Genomic DNA, 19,220 nt, shown 5'->3' on the forward strand with positions numbered 1-19,220 from the left:
GAGAGACGTTACAGGCTGAGAAAAAAGTGGGCTGTCCTGATTTCATGTCTTTCATCAAGATGGTCACTGATTGGTGGCCTCTGAGGGGGAGCTGTTATCTGAATTTACATTTAATTTTAAAATATTTGTAAAATATTAATTCAATCAGAATATTTATTAAATCAAAATAATGACAAATATACAATGCAATAAGATTTTTACTTTCATTAATGAATAAACCAATTTTAATCTTTGACCAGCAGGTGGCAGCAAAGCACGTGTGAAGAAGAGGCCATCAGCAGTACAAAGCACCGGCTGTACAGGTTCCCAGCAGACAATCCAAACCTCCTTGATTAACTGACTCTCATGGTATGACTAGACAGACTGAGCAGGGCTGCGTGAAAGAGGCCGCACTGCAGTTAGCATAACCATTTATTTTACAGCTCTTCTGTCTCATTCTACTCCATAAAGGTCACATCCCCCTTCCAGCTTCCTCTGACGCAAGGAGATTCATGCACAAATAAGTAGCTACAGCCGTTTATGTTTCTACTGATTAATCTATCAATTATTTTAATGATTGGTCGATCAATCTAAGCAATTAATTTTCCTGCAGAAAATCACATTGAGCGTGTAATTTAAGTTTAATTTTGACAACAACAAGCTGTATGTCACTGCAGGGCTATAGAGAATAACTACTCCAATAATTACATAGTGATATTGAAGAAAGACATGTCATGGACTACGTCCACTAATCACGGCAGCCTTATTGCATATATCAAGAAAAGGTGTGTATATACAAAATGGTATTTTAATACGTATTATATCTGTTTACGTGATAAAGACCTAAATATATAAGATATTTGCTGTAGATATGTGACTCATGTTTGAGAAAAACGCAATAACAGGAATGACCGACATATAGTGCCAAACAGATAAGGTGCAAAGACAGAACTCATGGTACAAACAAAGTAAACATAGTGCACTATGTAGGGTAGGTTGTACATTTGTTTGCACTTTGCAGCTTACCTTGCGTTGACTCTTTGTAGTACAGTTCCCACAACGGTAGAAGCAAAGGTACTAATTTTTAGTGTAAAAAGTGTACTTGGGCCTGCAGTATCGTAAAACAAAGAGCTACTGCACACTGCCGCACATCAGCTGAGCCTAACCTGAGCCTTCATACGGTCTGGGTCTTTGCCGTGTATATAAGTGTCTGCCTTCAGCACACTCTCCAGCTCATCACTGAGGTCAGTGTTAAGTGGGCACAGAATGCTGCAGCTGCTATGAATAAGGCCCATCACCACCTTTACTCCCTTAGCTGTCTGAGGGAGGCCTGGATGTTACCTGCAGTTCTGGCAAGCAGGTCCATCCTCACAAGCAGCATAACCTCCTGGCAACTCCTTCTGTCTTTTTCGGTTTGAACTGTGTCTACTTCTTCCCACTTTGTCTATTGTGTGATGCGATAGCCGGCTGCAAACTCGCCATCAACCACCAGGGGGCAATCAGACCATGCATGCTAATATTAACCATGGCTTCCTCTTTGTGGGCCGTAAGGGGTGATACGCGGGCATGGCTGGTGACCCCAGTTTGGCCCAGCCAAGGGGTGCAGCTGTCCCTGCCAAGGCTCGCTTGTAAGCACGGTGAGAAAATCCTGAATTTCTTCTCTATTTTTTTTTTGTTTAACCAAAAGGTCTTTTATTTTTTTGCAAAACATTTTTTATATCTGTGTGTAAGTGTCAATTTTTGATTTTGGGTTTTGTTTATAGTTCTGCTAAATTGTGCAGTTTTCCGAGAATTGTGTGTAACCAGTCGAGCAAAACTGTAAAGACAAGATAACGTAGGATTAGGGCATAACTTTGGCTGGAACATTATAGGTGTTGAGGTCTCCACCCATTACTGGGGAAAAATTATTATTGGGGCGGGTTGTATTAGCTGGTTATGATTTATTCCCCCCCCATAACTTACAGTTTAAAGACATGGAATCGCAGCTAAAAACACACCATTATTGATTCTGGAATTGCCTTAATCCATACTAAATGTAATTACAAATAATGAAACTTCAAACAATAAAATGATAATAAGATAATTTATTGTGCGAGTTTACAAAATGTAGGCTGCACATCAGGGTCTCTCCTTTTCTCCAGATGTCCACAGCTGCTGTGACGTATGAGAATGAATGTTGACGTATGAGATCCTGAGATTGGGCCGCTGCTCCAAGGATGAGTGGCAGGAGGCTTTTCCCAGGAACTGCAGGATGGAGATGCCTGAGGATTTGTTCTGGAGCAAAGACAGAAAGAGAAGTGAAGAAAGAGAGGGTGTGGGGAGAAAAAGACTGCAGAAGCAGTTAAAGTTGTACAGATGAAGTGTACAAAATGCCCTTGAAGTCTCGGTCTACGAGGGATCCTGTGCTTAACAAAAATAGACAATAAATTAATTCTAATTAATCTTAAGCCGTATCACTTCTATCTGTTTATGAGTTAAAACACCTAAAATCAACTTACCTGGTGATTTTGTAACTTCCGAATCCAAAGTAAAATAATACTGATTAAATCTAAATGCATCATATTACTTGGGGAAAAATAAATAGATTCAATAAGATACTAACTCTGGACGTTAAAACAAAAACAACTGGGATTTATCTGGGATAAATATAATTTTAAGGGTGTTCAATACATTTTTCCTGCATATGTTCCCTTCACTTGTATATTGATATAGACATCCATCCATCCATCCATCCATTTTCCTAACCGCTTATCCTACTGGGTCGCGGGGGGTTCCGGAGCCTATCCCGGAAGCAATGGGCACGAGGCAGGGAACAACCCAGGATGGGGGGCCAGCCCATCGCAGGGCACACTCACTCACCATTCACTCACACATGCATTCCTACGGGCAATTTAGCAACACCAATTAGCCTCAGCATGTTTTTGGACTGTGGAGGGAAACCGGAGTACCCGGAGGAAACCCCACGACGACATGGGGAGAACATGCAAACTCCGCACACATATAACCCAGGTGGAGACTTGAACCCGGGTCCCAGAGGTGTTAGGAAACAGTACAAACCACTGCACCACCATGCCGCCCCCTACTTACGATTCGTAAATTATTTATTAATTTGAAACTTTCTTTTACAAACTATACATATAGTTGTTTGCCCTGATTGCCTTTGTAATTCTATTCACTCGTAAATGACCACACATCTCAATGTACCTCTCCAATGTGACGTTGTAGGTAAACTAATCGTTTAATCGTAGTTCTAAATTCTTTTATTTGCAATAAACTTTTTTGTAGAATTTTATCATTTTCCTGAGCACACCTGGTGAGTTATTGCAGTACACTGGTTGAAAAGCTGTTGTCTGGGGATCATGTAAAAACATAGTTTGCTACAAACCTCTTGCGAAAAAGCTGGCATACTGGACATGCATACTAGATACTACACTGACAAACAGTACGCAGTATATATACTGGTTACAGTATGCCTTACGCTGTATGCGGTACATGATTTGAAAACAGCCACTGTCTCCCTTGACACATTAAATATCTTTTTCAGTTCTTAAGATTAATGCATCAACCAATTTCCCTCTTTCAAACTGTCAGTTGCTTCAAATTGCTTTTAAGACTCAGATATTGTTGTCAGACCACGTTTATTTTTAGCTGAAACATACTTCTGACATGCAACCTATTATGATCCACCACCAGGCCCAGAGTGGCCAGAGTAGGAAACGGCAACATCACGTTCATCTAAAACGGGAAAGTGCTGAACTTCAGCGGCACGATGTCTGTTCCTGCAAAATATATGGATGATTTATGGCTCATAATATTATTGTTTTTTTTTTATTATGAAAGAATGTAAATGACTACTAGTCACAAACTTGCATAAAAAGAAATGTCCCGTTAAAATGGAGTAATCATGGTATTTTATATCGCGCATAGATCCGCTTTCTTATAATTTAATTCTGAACCACTTTTATTTAGTAATCTGTGTTTGTCTCCACCTAGTGGCGGCCCTGAAAAGTACACATTGTTTCCAGAAGGATCGCATGTTCTGTGAATTGACGTGTCCAGTGAATGTAAGAAATATGACAGCAGCTTCATAGAGAGACATTATAACTGACTACAGTCACTGTATAGAATGTTAATCTGCAATAAATAATGAATCCAATGGTGGATTGTTAATGGATGTCTGTGTATTTTCTTACACGTCTGTTATTAATAATAATGCATCCAGATAAATTTAGTGGGTTTTGCCATCCTGGGGTGGGAAAGGTCAATGGATTCAGGATCTATCTATGCATCAATTTATCTGGGTCAGATAGATAAGGGGGGTGGCAAGGGTGCCTGAGCACCTCCCCCTCTGTTTAACGGAGCCGTAACCAGACCATTTATATTGGGGTGGGGGTAGCAAGGCTGCCTGGGCACCTGCCCCTTCTGTCCAACAGGGTGTAATGAGAGCTTTTACAATAGGGTGAGGGGTTAATTATTTAACAAAACAAATTTCATTATATATTCAAATATATTAATAATTATATTTTGCCCTGCGATGGGCTGGACCCCCATCCTGGGTTGTTCCCTGCCTCGTGCCCATTGCTTCCGGGATAGGCTCCGGACCCCCCGCGACCCAGTAGGATAAGCGGTTTGGAAAATGGATGGATTATATATGTCCTTGTAACCAGGACAGTTACAAGACACAATTACATTTTCCAGTGTTTTTTGTGTCTGTTATGTCTTCAGTCAAATGATTATTATACACATTGAGTGTCATTGTGTCAGTTATGTTCAGCTGCAGTAATACAGTGAATTTAACTTAATCCAGCAGACTGTGGTTTCATTATGTTACTCAGTTATGCTTTGGGTGACGCTGAAGCAGGACATTAATAGGACAGAACAGAAAGCATTTATCGTCATTGTACAGGTAGGAAATACAGTAAACAGGCATAAATATATAAAATGTACATATGTAGGGGAGAGGGGAAAGCCCCCCCCCAATCAGGATTACATTTAGTTACAATTTAGTCAGAGAGAAAATGTATAAAACTATATTTTTCATGTTATTCAGCTCACTGAACACAGTCATTTATTTTTTGTCAAACATACAGTCCTGTATAAAAAGTCTTAGGCAGTCAAAAGAAATATTTAAAGCTGTTTATCTGGGTAGCAAGTGTACTTTGGCTTAGAACAAAAAACACAATTTAACATTAGAACAAATTAAGAGTAACACAATAAAAACTAGTAATAAGTTCTTCTGTTTCCTAAAAAGTTACTGATATCTAGTTGGATGGCTAGATGAACACCGCTTCAGTTCCCAAACTTCTCCTCAGGGGCACCTCAGCCGTTCCATGATTTTGTTAAATTTCACCAACAGCTCAATTAAATAATTAAATATACTGGTTTAAAAAGTCAGTGACAGATTGACCAGCTGTATGAGGTCTGCTAGTGGCCAAGTCAAAAAATACATGGCTGCACTGGACGGTCACTGCAAATACTAGGATGATTTTAGCAGAGGTTCTGAAATAGCGAAGCTGACACACTTTGACAGGCATCATATCATAGTTTTACACCAACACGAGGATAATCTAAACATCATTTTCTTTGCCTGCCTAAGACTTTTGCACAGTTCTGTACATTTCAGAGTAAAAAGGATTATAAAGGTTAAAAAGCAGAGATATTACCTTTTTGCCAGGAGAACCAGCAACACGTCACAGTGACACTGAGGAGTTAAAAACCCCAAACCCTGGACAGAGGGACTCAGTGAATGAGGAGGTGAATCTGTGCAGGGGGGTCAGTCCATCAGAGGAGACTCTGTAGAAGGACAGAACACCAGCCCCCCAGTCCAGATACACTCCTACTCTGCAAGAGCCTGAGGGCTCTATGGGTATGAGAGTCTGTTTATTATTGTGACAGACAGAGTAACTGTCAGTATCACAGCTCAGACTCCATGACTTGTCATTGTATCCAAGCCAACAGTCACTCCATCCTTTCCTCCCGATCCCTTTATAAGTCACTCCTATCAGGACTGCAACTCCATCCCACTCAGCCTCCCAGTAACAGCGGCCAGTCAGACTCTCTCTGCACAGAACTTGGTTCCAGCTGTCAAATCTCTCTGGATGATCAGGATATGGCTGCTCTGCCCCCCCTGTCACCTTCCTGTTCCCCCCTGACAGAGACAGGAATCTGTTTGCTGTGTTGGGGTCCAGCGTCAGCTGGCAGGAGTCTGTAGGCAGGGGGAAGAATTATTAATCCCATCAGGCCGCCTGTACTTTATGTTTCTGTACGATATAAAAACAGCACAGCTTCCCCTAACGAAGCGAGAACTGAAGTTTATGAAACATAAGGAGGATGCACGATAACGGCGGGAAGAGCCGCCAAAATGCGGTGCGAGCTAAACTAACAGCTTAATTACAGGTAAATAAAATAACAAAGCAGCAACATTCATCAGACATATTCATCACAAGCATATTTACCACAAAACGGCACCAGAGATCAATACTAAAGTCAGTGTCTTTCCTTCTAACCGCTAATTCCGGCGCATGCGGCTTGAAAATGGCCATCAATAACAGAATATTTAAGTAATATTGTTACATGTTTAAAGTGATATCTAATAAATGTTTGGACCTGGATTCTGATACAAATGATGATTCCGGCGTCAGAGTTGCGCTCCATGAGGACCCAGTATATGCAGCGATTGTCTGACATGGTCTTTAGTCAGAGCAAAGCCGGTCTGAATGCATTTCACATGCATCGGCTTATTTCCATGAAGTGTCATACCGTATCTACTGATCCGGGAGAAACACTGCCGTGTCAAGTGGGGCGGAATAGGTGCCGAGCAAAGTCGGCAAACTAATGATAGTAACATCTACAAACCATCAATAAAAGCGGATTAAACTACACATATCGTGCATCATAAAAACAGGAAGGTTCTCATTAATTCAGAAAAATATTAACGGGATTATTATCTCGTTAATTCGGAAAAACAGAATTGATTTTTTTCAGATGAATACAATACGCTTCCACAGAGAACCGCTTACCGCGCGCGTGACTGTAGATGCTGAGCCGCTGCCCCGAGGCGTGAGCCCCGCATCTAGCGCACGCACGCGGCCATTCTAATCTGGATCAGGAGAACTCTTTAATATTCATGAGCGAAGCCCTACATGATTGGCTGACTGATTAATATTTATGAGGGAGCACTACCTGATTGGTCAATCAATATCGACAAACGCTGCCATGTTTCTTCTACCTAAAGCAGGGGTGTCCAAATCCAGTCCTGTGGGGCAGGTGCCCTGTGTAGCAAAGTTCTTTCCCTGATCCTCCATAAATGATTCAGCTCCAGAGCTGTGTGGTTATTAGCACAAGGAGTTGAATAAGGTGTGTTAAATGACGAGAAACCCAAAAATGTGCAGGACTCTGGCCCTCCAGGACTGGATTTGGGCTCCCCTGGTTTAAGGTATTCAGTGACCAATCAGTAATATTCTCTCATGAATATTAATGAGTGTTACAGAACCACCCTGTAAAAATGCAAATTCACATTTTGCACTTGAGAGAGTCCGGTCTCACTGTCTACAGGTGCCTCCTTAGGACAATACTAACCAATCTCACACAGAAAACACATACACCCACGGCATGTGCAAAAAGAGCAAATGCAAAGGATTCTTTTTTTTTGTGAAATTAAAGGTGTATAACTGATTCAGAATATATTTAACCATCCTATACTCCCACACAAACAAAAGGACAATACAAGCAGCTGTAAAGCATTTGCAAAAAATATTTTTAAAAACGATTAAATGAATTGAAAGTGTTTTTGGTGATGATTCTGATATTTTGTTTCTCGTTTGGATGTTGTCTAAAATGACATGAAACTCACCTAAACACAAACATGGAAATCCATCTACACACAGTGCAAAAAGCCACACTCATCACAACAATTGTGTGAATACATCCATAACATATTATTCATGGTATTATTAATAAAAACATGCAAACACACTTACATTTCTGTAAGCCTGGTCTGGTCCTGCACTCTCCACCGTGATCCACGCTATAGGAGAAGCAGAATGACATAGTACTGCTGTATCCATTTATTTATTGGTGCCTCTTCTTCACATACATGCATAAGTATCTGTAGCGTGTCAGACACACACTCTGTACTCACTTCAGCTTCTCCAGTTTACAGCTGGGATCCTCCAGTACAGCAGAGAGCAGCTTCACTCCTGAGTCTCCTGGGTGATTGTAGCTCAGGTCCAGCTCTCTCAGGTGTGAGGGGTTTGACCTCAGAGCTGAAGCCAGGGAAGAACAGCCTTCTTCTGTGACTCTACAGCCTGACAGCCTGCAGAGAGACAGACAAAAATTCCCCAGTAAATACGATCACCTCACCATTACAAGCATTACTTTTAAGCAAAAGTGACTCCTCTACTAAATATTTCAATAATCACACAAAATTAACAACATCTTTTGAACATTTTATAAGAACCTATACTTCTCAGAACTGCCCTTGATGCCAGAGGTGGAGATTTCAGGTCCAGAGAGTACAAATCCAGACCAAGATTTTGTTTCAACCAACCAGTTGAATATAAAGAGTCACAGAGTACTCAACTTGGTCTGGATTTGTACTCCCTGGACCTGAAATCTCCACCTCTGCTTGATGCACCATTAACATCAGAAGAACTCCATAAGGTGCTCCACCAAATGCTTAACAACCAATCGCCAGACCGGATGGGTACCCTGCAGAAATCTATACACATTTTTGGGACATATTATCTTCACTCTTCAATAGACTGGTAAGAGGAATTAAACATACATCACAAATCCCATCACGTATGAGCACAGTGACCATTACAGTCTTATTGAGACCTGATAAAGAGCCAGCACAACCCTCCAGTTACCCGCCACTCTCACTCATGAATACAGACTTGAAAATCATTGCAAAAGCTCTTGCCACTCAGTTACAGACACAGTCATTCCTACTATAATCCATCATTATCAGACAGACTTCATCAAGACCAGACATGCCTCAGACAACATCCATAGATTATTTAATTTAGTCAATACTGCTCAGCATACCCATACTAAAACCATGATTACATCATTAGGTGCAAAAATGGCTCACAGATAATTATCTGCATGCTCTGTGGGCCTGTATACAGTGGTGTGAAAAACTATTTGCCCTTTTTGCCTATTTGCTTATTTTCCTGATTTCTTATTCTTTTGCATGTTTGTCACACAAAATGTTTCTATTAGTCAAATGTAACACAAGTAAACACAAAATGCAGTTTTTAAATGATGTTTTTTATTATTTAGGGAGAAAAAAAATCCAAACCTACATTGCCATGTGTGAAGTAGTAATTGCCCCCTTGTTAAAAAATAACAAATTCAAATAGTTTTTCACACCACTGTACCTGCTCACAGTGCACCATGGGTGTCACAGATAATTATCTGCATGCTCTGTGGGCCTGTATACCTGCTCACAGTGCACCATGGGTGTCACAGATAATTATCTGCATGCTCTGTTGGCCTGTATACCAGCTCACAGTGCACCATGGGTGTCACAGATAATTATCTGCATGCTCTGTGGGCCTGTATACCTGCTCACAGTGCACCATGGGTGTCACAGGTAATTATCTGCATGCTCTGTGGGCCTGTATACCTGCTCACAGTGCACCATGGGTGTCACAGATAATTATCTGCATGCTCTGTGGGCCTGTATACCTGCTCACAGTGCACCATGGGTGTCACAGATAATTATCTGCATGCTCTGTTGGCTTGTATACCTGCTCACAGTGCACCATGGGTGTCACAGATAATTATCTGCATGCTCTGTGGGCCTGTATACCTGCTCACAGTGTACAATGGGTGTCACAGATAATTATCTGCATGCTCTGTTGGCCTGTATACCTGCTCACAGTGTACAATGGGTGTCACAGATAATTATCTGCATGCTCTGTTGGCCTGTATACCTGCTCACAGTGTACAATGGGTGTCACAGATAATTATCTGCATGCTCTGTTGGCCTGTGTACCTGCTCACAGTGTACAATGGGTGTCACAGGTAATTATCTGCATGCTCTGTTGGCCTGTGTACCTGCTCACAGTGTACAATGGGTGTCACAGGTAATTACTGTATGTTCTCTATAGGTGAAAGATCTGGACTGCAGACAAGCCAATTCAGCACCTGGACTCTTCTCCGATGAAGCCATACTGTTGTAATAGCTGCAGTATGTGGTTTTGCATTGTCCTGCTGAAATACACAAGGCCTTCCCTGAAACAGACGTCCTCTGGAGGGGAGCATGTGTTTCTCTAAAACCTTTATATACCTTTCAGCATTCATAGTTCCTTCCAAAACATGCAAGCTGCCCATACCGTATGCACTTATGCACCCCCATACCATCAGAGATGCTGGCTTTTGAACTGAACGCTGATAACACGCTGGAAGGTCTCCCTCCTCTTTAGCCCGGAGGACACGGCGCCCTTCATTACCAACAAGAATGTCACATTTGGACTCGTCTGACCACAGAACACTTTCCCACTTTGAAACAGTCCATTTCAAATGAGTCTTGGCCCACAGGACACGACGGCGCTTCTGGACCATGTTCAGATATGGCTTCCTTTTTTCATGATAGAGCTTTAGCTGGCATCTGCAGATGGCACGGCGGATTGTGTTTACCGACTGTGCCTTCTGGAAGTATTCCTGGGCCCATTTAGTAATGTCATTGACACAATCATGCCGATGAGTGATGCAGAGTCGTCTGAGGGCCCGAAGACCACGGACATCTAATACAGGTCTTCGGCCTTGTCCCTTTCGCACAGAGATATCTCCAGTTTCTCTAATTTTTTTTGATAGATGATGAGATTTGCAAATCCTTTGTAATTTCAAGTTGAGGAACATTGTTTTTAAAGTATCCCACAATCTTTTTATTCACGCTTACACAGATTGGAGAGCCTCTGCCCATCTTTACTTCTGAGAGACTCTGCCTCTCTGACAGCCCTTTTAATGCTAATCAGGTTACAGACCTGATATCAATTAACTTAATTATTTGCTAGATGTTCTCCCAGCTGAATCTTTTTAAACTTTCTTGCTTTTTCAGCCATTTGTTGTCCCTGTACAGACTTTTTTGGGACATGTAGCAGGCATCAAATTTTAAATAAGGTCATTTACTGGATAAAGGTGTACCATTTCCCAGTTTGAACATTTATGTTATCTATGTTCTGTTGTGAATAAAATGTAGGCTCATGTGATTTTAAAGTCTTTTAATTGTCATTTCATTCAAATTTAAACAACTTTTCTGGAATTCGGGTTGTTTGTATGTTTGCTGATGTTTGCAGCAAAATATTTTGTGGATAAAAGCTACCTCAACCCCCCCCTTACTTTTTTGCTGTTGTTTTTATTAATTATTTTCATTTCTGTTAGATTCATGTATTGTATGTTTCAATCATTACAGATATGTATGAAAGTGTGTCTGTGTATGTATGGCCATTCATATCTATGTATTAATATACACTGCTCAAAAAAATGTAAGGAACGCTTTAATCAGAGTATAGCATCAAGTCTATTAAACTTCTGGGATATTGATCTGGTCAGTTAAGTAGCGGAGGGGGTTGTTAATCAGTTTCAGCTGCTTTGGTGTTAATGAAATTATCAGCAGGTGAACTAGAGAGGCAACAATGAGACGACCCCCAAACCAGGAATGGTTTAACAGGTGGAGGCCACTGGCATTTTTCCCTCCTCATCTTTTCTGACAGTTTTTTCACTAGTTTTGCATTTGGCGACGGTCAGTGTCACTACTGGTAGCATGAGGCGATACCTGGACCCTACAGAGGTTGCACAGGTAGTCCAACTCCTCCAGGATGGTGCATCAATACGTGCCATTGGCAGAAGGTTTGCTGTGTCTCCCAGCACAGTCTCAAGGGCATGGAGGAGATTCCAGGAGACAGGCAGATACTCAAGGAGAGCTGGACAGGGCCGTAGAAGGTCCTTAACCCATCAGCAGGACCGGTATCTGCTCCTTTGTGCAAGGAGGAACAGGATGAACACTGCTGGAGCCCTACAAAATGACCTCCAGCAGGCCACTGGTGTGAATGTTTCTGATTGTTTGGTCAGAGACAGACTTCATAAAGGTGGCTTGAGGCTCAATGTCCTCTAGTGGGCCCTATGCTCACTGCCCAGCACCATGGAGCTCGATTGGCATTTGCCATAGAATACCAGAATTTGCAGGTCTGCCACTGGCGCCCTGTGCTTTTCACAGATGAGAGCAGGTTCACCCTGAGCACATGTGACAGACGTGAAAGGGTCTGGAGAAGCCATGGAGAACGTTATGCTGCCTGCAGCATTGTTCAGCATGACCGGTTATTTTGTTTTCCTCTAGCCTCATACTTTAGATTATATTAATAATAGCATTCCCACCTTAGCAAAACCAGAACTTTCTCTTCTTGTTCTCACCTCCCTATTCTGCGTAACTCTTGCGCCTCCCACTAACTATAAATAAAGGAGCCAAGGGGAACCACCCTTTGTAACACATTCTGCTGTAGATTTCATTGCAGAGAGTGTGGGTACCCTTGCAAGTAAAACTGTAAAGTGTGTGTCTCGTAAAGTGTGGAGTTGGGGTGGAAACGCCGGGCGCTTTCCCCAACAGTGGGGCAGGTCACCCAATGCACTGGGGGTGGGGTGTCACAGACACTCTCACACACACGTACCCTGCCGCAGACACTCTGACACACGCGTATCCTGCCGCAGACACTCTCACACACACGTACCCTGTCGCAGACACTCTCACACACGCGTATCCAGGCAAAGACACTCTCACACACACGTAACCTGCCGCAGACACACACACACGCGTACCCTGTCACAGACACTCTCACACACACGTACCCTGTCACAGACACTCTCACACACACGTACCCTGTCACAGACACTCTCACACACACGTACCCTGCCGCAGACACTCTGACACACGCGTACCCTGTCGCAGACACTCTCACACACACGTACCCTGTCACAGACACTCTCACACAAGCGCATCCTGCCGCAGACACTCTCACACACACGTAACCTGACGCAGACACTCTCACACACGCGTATCCAGGCACAGACACTCTCACACACACGTAACCTGACGCAGACACTCTCACACACGCGTATCCAGGCACAGACACTCTCACACACACGTAACCTGCCGCAGACACACACACACGCGTACCCTGTCACAGACACTCTCACACACACGTACCCTGTCACAGACACTCTCACACACACGTACCCTGTCACAGACACTCTCACACACACGTACCCTGCCGCAGACACTCTGACACACGCGTACCCTGTCGCAGACACTCTCACACACACGTACCCTGTCACAGACACTCTCACACACACGTACCCTGCCGCAGACACTCTCACACACGCGTATCCTGCCACAGACACTCTCACACACATGTAACCTGCCGCAGACATTCTCACACACGCGTACCCTGCCGCAGACACTCTCACACAAGCGCATCCTGCCGCAGACACTCTCACACACGCGTACCCTGCCGCAGACACTCTCACACACGCGTATCCTGCCACAGACACTCTCACACACACGTACCCTGTCACAGACACTCTCACACAAGCGCATCCTGCCGCAAACACTCTCACACACGCGTACCCTGCCGCAGACACTCTCACACACGCGTATCCTGCCGCGGACACTCTCACACACACGTACCCTGCCGCAGACACTCTCACACAAGCGCATCCTGCCGCAGACACTCTCACACACACGTACCCTGCCGCAGACACTCTCACACACACGTACCCTGTCGCAGACACTCTCACACAAGCGCATCCTGCCGCAGACACTCTCACACACACGTAACCTGACGCAGACACTCTCACACACACGTATCCTGCCGCAGACACTCTCACACACACGTACCCTGCCGCAGACACACACACATGCGTACCCTGTCGCAGACACTCTCACACACACGTACCCTGTCACAGACACTCTCACACACACGTACCCTGTCACAGACACTCTCACACACACGTACCCTGCCGCAGACACTCTGACACACGCGTACCCTGCCGCAGACACTCTCACACACACGTACCCTGTCACAGACACTCTCACACACACGTACCCTGCCGCAGACACTCTCACACACGCGTATCCTGCCACAGACACTCTCACACACACGTACCCTGTCACAGACACTCTCACACAAGCGCATCCTGCCGCAGACACTCTCACACACACGTAACCTGACGCAGACACTCTCACACACGCGTATCCAGGCACAGACACTCTCACACACACGTAACCTGACGCAGACACTCTCACACACGCGTATCCAGGCACAGACACTCTCACACACACGTAACCTGCCGCAGACACACACACACGCGTACCCTGTCACAGACACTCTCACACACACGTACCCTGTCACAGACACTCTCACACACACGTACCCTGTCACAGACACTCTCACACACACGTACCCTGCCGCAGACACTCTGACACACGCGTACCCTGTCGCAGACACTCTCACACACACGTACCCTGTCACAGACACTCTCACACACACGTACCCTGCCGCAGACACTCTCACACACGCGTATCCTGCCACAGACACTCTCACACACATGTAACCTGCCGCAGACATTCTCACACACGCGTACCCTGCCGCAGACACTCTCACACAAGCGCATCCTGCCGCAGACACTCTCACACACGCGTACCCTGCCGCAGACACTCTCACACACGCGTACCCTGCCGCAGACACTCTCACACACACGTACCCTGTCACAGACACTCTCACACAAGCGCATCCTGCCGCAAACACTCTCACACACGCGTACCCTGCCGCAGACACTCTCACACACGCGTATCCTGCCGCGGACACTCTCACACACACGTACCCTGCCGCAGACACTCTCACACAAGCGCATCCTGCCGCAGACACTCTCACACACACGTACCCTGCCGCAGACACTCTCACACACACGTACCCTGTCGCAGACACTCTCACACAAGCGCATCCTGCCGCAGACACTCTCACACACACGTAACCTGACGCAGACACTCTCACACACACGTATCCTGCCGCAGACACTCTCACACACACGTACCCTGCCGCAGACACACACACATGCGTACCCTGTCGCAGACACTCTCACACACACGTACCCTGTCACAGACACTCTCACACACACGTACCCTGTCACAGACACTCTCACACACACGTACCCTGCCGCAGACACTCTGACACACGCGTACCCTGCCGCAGACACTCTCACACACACGTACCCTGTCACAGACACTCTCACACACACGTACCCTGCCGCAGACACTCTCACACACGCGTATCCTGCCACAGACACTCTCACACACATGTAACCTGCCGCAGACATTCTCACACACGCGTACCCTGCCGCAGACACTCTCACACAAGTGCATCCTGCCGCAGACACTCTCACACACGCGTACCCTGCCGCAGACACTCTGACACACGCGTATCCTGCCGCAGACACTCTCACACACACGTACCCTGTCGCAGACACTCTCACACACGCGTATCCAGGCACAGACACTCTCACACACACGTAACCTGCCGCAGACACACACACACGCGTACCCTGTCACAGACACTCTCACACACACGTACCCTGTCACAGACACTCTCACACACACGTACCCTGTCACAGACACTCTCACACACACGTACCCTGCCGCAGACACTCTGACACACGCGTACCCTGTCGCAGACACTCTCACACACACGTACCCTGTCACAGACACTCTCACACACACGTACCCTGCCGCAGACACTCTCACACACGCGTATCCTGCCACAGACACTCTCACACACATGTAACCTGCCGCAGACATTCTCACACACGCGTACCCTGCCGCAGACACTCTCACACAAGCGCATCCTGCTGCAAACACTCTCACACACGCGTACCCTGCCGCAGACACTCTCACACACGCGTATCCTGCCACAGACACTCTCACACACACGTACCCTGTCACAGACACTCTCACACAAGCGCATCCTGCCGCAAACACTCTCACACACGCGTACCCTGCCGCAGACACTCTCACACACGCGTATCCTGCCGCAGACACTCTCACACACACGTACCCTGCCGCAGACACTCTCACACAAGCGCATCCTGCCGCAGACACTCTCACACACACGTACCCTGCCGCAGACACTCTCACACACACGTACCCTGTCGCAGACACTCTCACACAAGCGCATCCTGCCGCAGACACTCTCACACACACGTAACCTGACGCAGACACTCACACACACACGTATCCTGCCGCAGACACTCTCACACACACGTACCCTGCCGCAGACACACACACACGCGTACCCTGTCGCAGACACTCTCACACACACGTACCCTGTCACAGACACTCTCACACACACGTACCCTGTCACAGACACTCTCACACACACGTACCCTGCCGCAGACACTCTGACACACGCGTACCCTGTCGCAGACACTCTCACACACGCGTATCCTGCCACAGACACTCTCACACACATGTAACCTGCCGCAGACATTCTCACACACGCGTACCCTGCCGCAGACACTCTCACACACGCGTATCCTGCCACAGACACTCTCACACACACGTACCCTGTCACAGACACTCTCACACAAGCGCATCCTGCCGCAAACACTCTCACACACGCGTACCCTGCCGCAGACACTCTCACACACGCGTATCCTGCCGCAGACACTCTCACACACACGTACCCTGCCGCAGACACTCTCACACAAGCGCATCCTGCCGCAGACACTCTCACACACACGTACCCTGCCGCAGACACTCTCACACACACGTACCCTGTCGCAGACACTCTCACACAAGCGCATCCTGCCGCAGACACTCTCACACACACGTAACCTGACGCAGACACTCTCACACACACGTATCCTGCCGCAGACACTCTCACACACACGTACCCTGCCGCAGACACACACACACGCGTACCCTGTCGCAGACACTCTCACACACACGTACCCGGTCACAGACACTCTCACACACACGTACCCTGTCACAGACACTCTCACACACACGTACCCTGCCGCAGACACTCTGACACACGCGTACCCTGTCGCAGACACTCTCACACACACGTATCCTGCCACAGACACTCTCACACACATGTAACCTGCCGCAGACATTCTCACACACGCGTACCCTGCCGCAGACACTCTCACACAAGCGCATCCTGCCGCAGACACTCTCACACACGCGTACCCTGCCGCAGACACTCTCACACACGCGTATCCTGCCACAGACACTCTCACACACACGTACCCTGTCACAGACACTCTCACACACACGTACCCTGTCACAGACACTCTCACACATACGTACCCTGCCGCAGACACTCTGACACACGCGTACCCTGTCGCAGACACTCTCACACACGCGTATCCTGCCACAGACACTCTCACACACATGTAACCTGCCGCAGACATTCTCACACACGCGTACCCTACCGCAGACACTCTCACACACACGTACCCTACCGCAGACACTCTCACACAAGCGCATCCTGCCGCAGACACTCTCACACACACGTACCCTGCCGCAGACACTCTCACACACACGTACCCTGTCGCAGACACTCTCACACAAGCGCATCCTGCCGCAGACACTCTCACACACACGTAACCTGACGCAGACACTCTCACACACGCGTATCCAGGCACAGACACTCTCACACACACGTAACCTGCCGCAGACACACACACACGCGTACCCTGTCACAGACACTCTCACACACACGTACCCTGTCACAGACACTCTCACACACACGTACCCTGTCACAGACACTCTCACACACACGTACCCTGCCGCAGACACTCTGACACACGCGTACCCTGTCGCAGACACTCTCACACACACGTACCCTGTCACAGACACTCTCACACACACGTACCCTGCCGCAGACACTCTCACACACGCGTATCCTGCCACAGACACTCTCACACACATGTAACCTGCCGCAGACATTCTCACACACGCGTACCCTGCCGCAGACACTCTCACACAAGCGCATCCTGCCGCAGACACTCTCACACACGCGTACCCTGCCGCAGACACTCTCACACACGCGTATCCTGCCACAGACACTCTCACACACACGTACCCTGTCACAGACACTCTCACACAAGCGCATCCTGCCGCAAACACTCTCACACACGCGTACCCTGCCGCAGACACTCTCACACACGCGTATCCTGCCGCAGACACTCTCACACACACGTACCCTGCCGCAGACACTCTCACACAAGCGCATCCTGCCGCAGACACTCTCACACACACGTACCCTGCCGCAGACACTCTCACACACGTACCCTGTCGCAGACACTCTCACACAAGCGCATCCTGCCGCAGACACTCTCACACACACGTAACCTGACGCAGACACTCTCACACACACGTATCCTGCCGCAGACACTCTCACACACACGTACCCTGCAGCAGACACACACACACGCGTACCCTGTCGCAGACACTCTCACACACACGTACCCTGTCACAGACACTCTCACACACACGTACCCTGTCACAGACACTCTCACACACACGTACCCTGCCGCAGACACTCTGACACACGCGTACCCTGTCGCAGGCACTCTCACACACACGTACCCTGCCGCAGACATTCTCACACACGCGTACCCTGCCGCAGACACTCTCACACACGCGTACCCTGCCGCAGACACTCTGACACACGCGTACCCTGCCGCAGACACTCTGACACACGCGTATCCTGCCGCAGACACTCTCACACACACGTACCCTGTCGCAGACACTCTCACACACGCGTATCCAGGCACAGACACTCTCACACACACGTAACCTGCCGAAGACACACACACACGCGTACCCTGTCACAGAAACTCTCACACACACGTACCCTGTCACAGACACTCTCACACACACGTACCCTGTCACAGACACTCTCACACACACGTACCCTGCCGCAGACACTCTGACACACGCGTACCCTGTCGCAGACACTCTCACACACACGTACCCTGTCACAGACACTCTCACACACACGTACCCTGCCGCAGACACTCTCACACACGCGTATCCTGCCACAGACACTCTCACACACATGTAACCTGCCGCAGACATTCTCACACACGCGTACCCTGCCGCAGACACTCTCACACACGCGTACCCTGCCGCAGACACTCTCACACAAGCGCATCCTGCCGCAAACACTCTCACA

The 19,220-nt window shown here is 47.2% G+C and overlaps 3 protein-coding genes across 6 annotated transcripts in view; 1 reads left to right on the forward strand and 2 right to left on the reverse strand.

Annotated features, from left to right (window-relative positions):
• LOC125722469 (NACHT, LRR and PYD domains-containing protein 12-like) overlaps positions 1-19,220 on the forward strand; it is a 250,587-nt gene that overhangs the window by 7,674 nt on the left and 223,693 nt on the right. The window lies entirely within an intron of this gene.
• The window catches only part of LOC125722472 (NACHT, LRR and PYD domains-containing protein 12-like), a 51,979-nt gene continuing 34,807 nt past the window's right edge, over positions 2,049-19,220 (reverse strand). The window contains exons 9-12 of one of the 3 annotated variants that reach the window (XM_048998641.1): positions 8,120-8,293; positions 7,959-8,005; positions 5,643-6,184; positions 2,049-2,253 (exon numbers count right to left, since the gene is read on the reverse strand). In XM_048998641.1, coding sequence (XP_048854598.1) covers positions 5,670-6,184; positions 7,959-8,005; positions 8,120-8,293 — 736 coding nt within the window. In that variant the 3' untranslated portion in view covers positions 2,049-2,253; positions 5,643-5,669. Of the gene's footprint in view, positions 6,185-7,958; positions 8,006-8,119; positions 8,294-19,220 lie in introns of all 3 variants that reach the window. The other 2 variants (XM_048998640.1, XM_048998642.1) reach the window with 2 other exon arrangements.
• Positions 14,904-18,573, reverse strand: LOC125722482 (keratin-associated protein 4-9-like). 2 transcript variants are annotated; one of them, XM_048998663.1, is made up of 3 exons: positions 17,439-18,573; positions 17,139-17,348; positions 14,904-15,822 (listed from the first exon to the last, which is right to left on the reverse strand). In XM_048998663.1, the coding sequence occupies exons 1-3, from the start codon at positions 17,449-17,451 to the stop codon at positions 15,062-15,064; spliced, it is 984 nt and encodes a 327-aa protein (XP_048854620.1). In that variant the 5' UTR covers positions 17,452-18,573; the 3' UTR covers positions 14,904-15,061. The 2 variants fall into 2 exon arrangements, with proteins under 2 accessions (XP_048854620.1, XP_048854619.1); XM_048998662.1 differs by having other exon boundaries at positions 14,904-15,344; positions 17,139-18,573.

Source organism: Brienomyrus brachyistius, unplaced genomic scaffold (genome assembly GCF_023856365.1).
Source record: "Brienomyrus brachyistius isolate T26 unplaced genomic scaffold, BBRACH_0.4 scaffold39, whole genome shotgun sequence".
Taxonomy (NCBI): Eukaryota; Metazoa; Chordata; class Actinopteri; order Osteoglossiformes; family Mormyridae; genus Brienomyrus; species Brienomyrus brachyistius.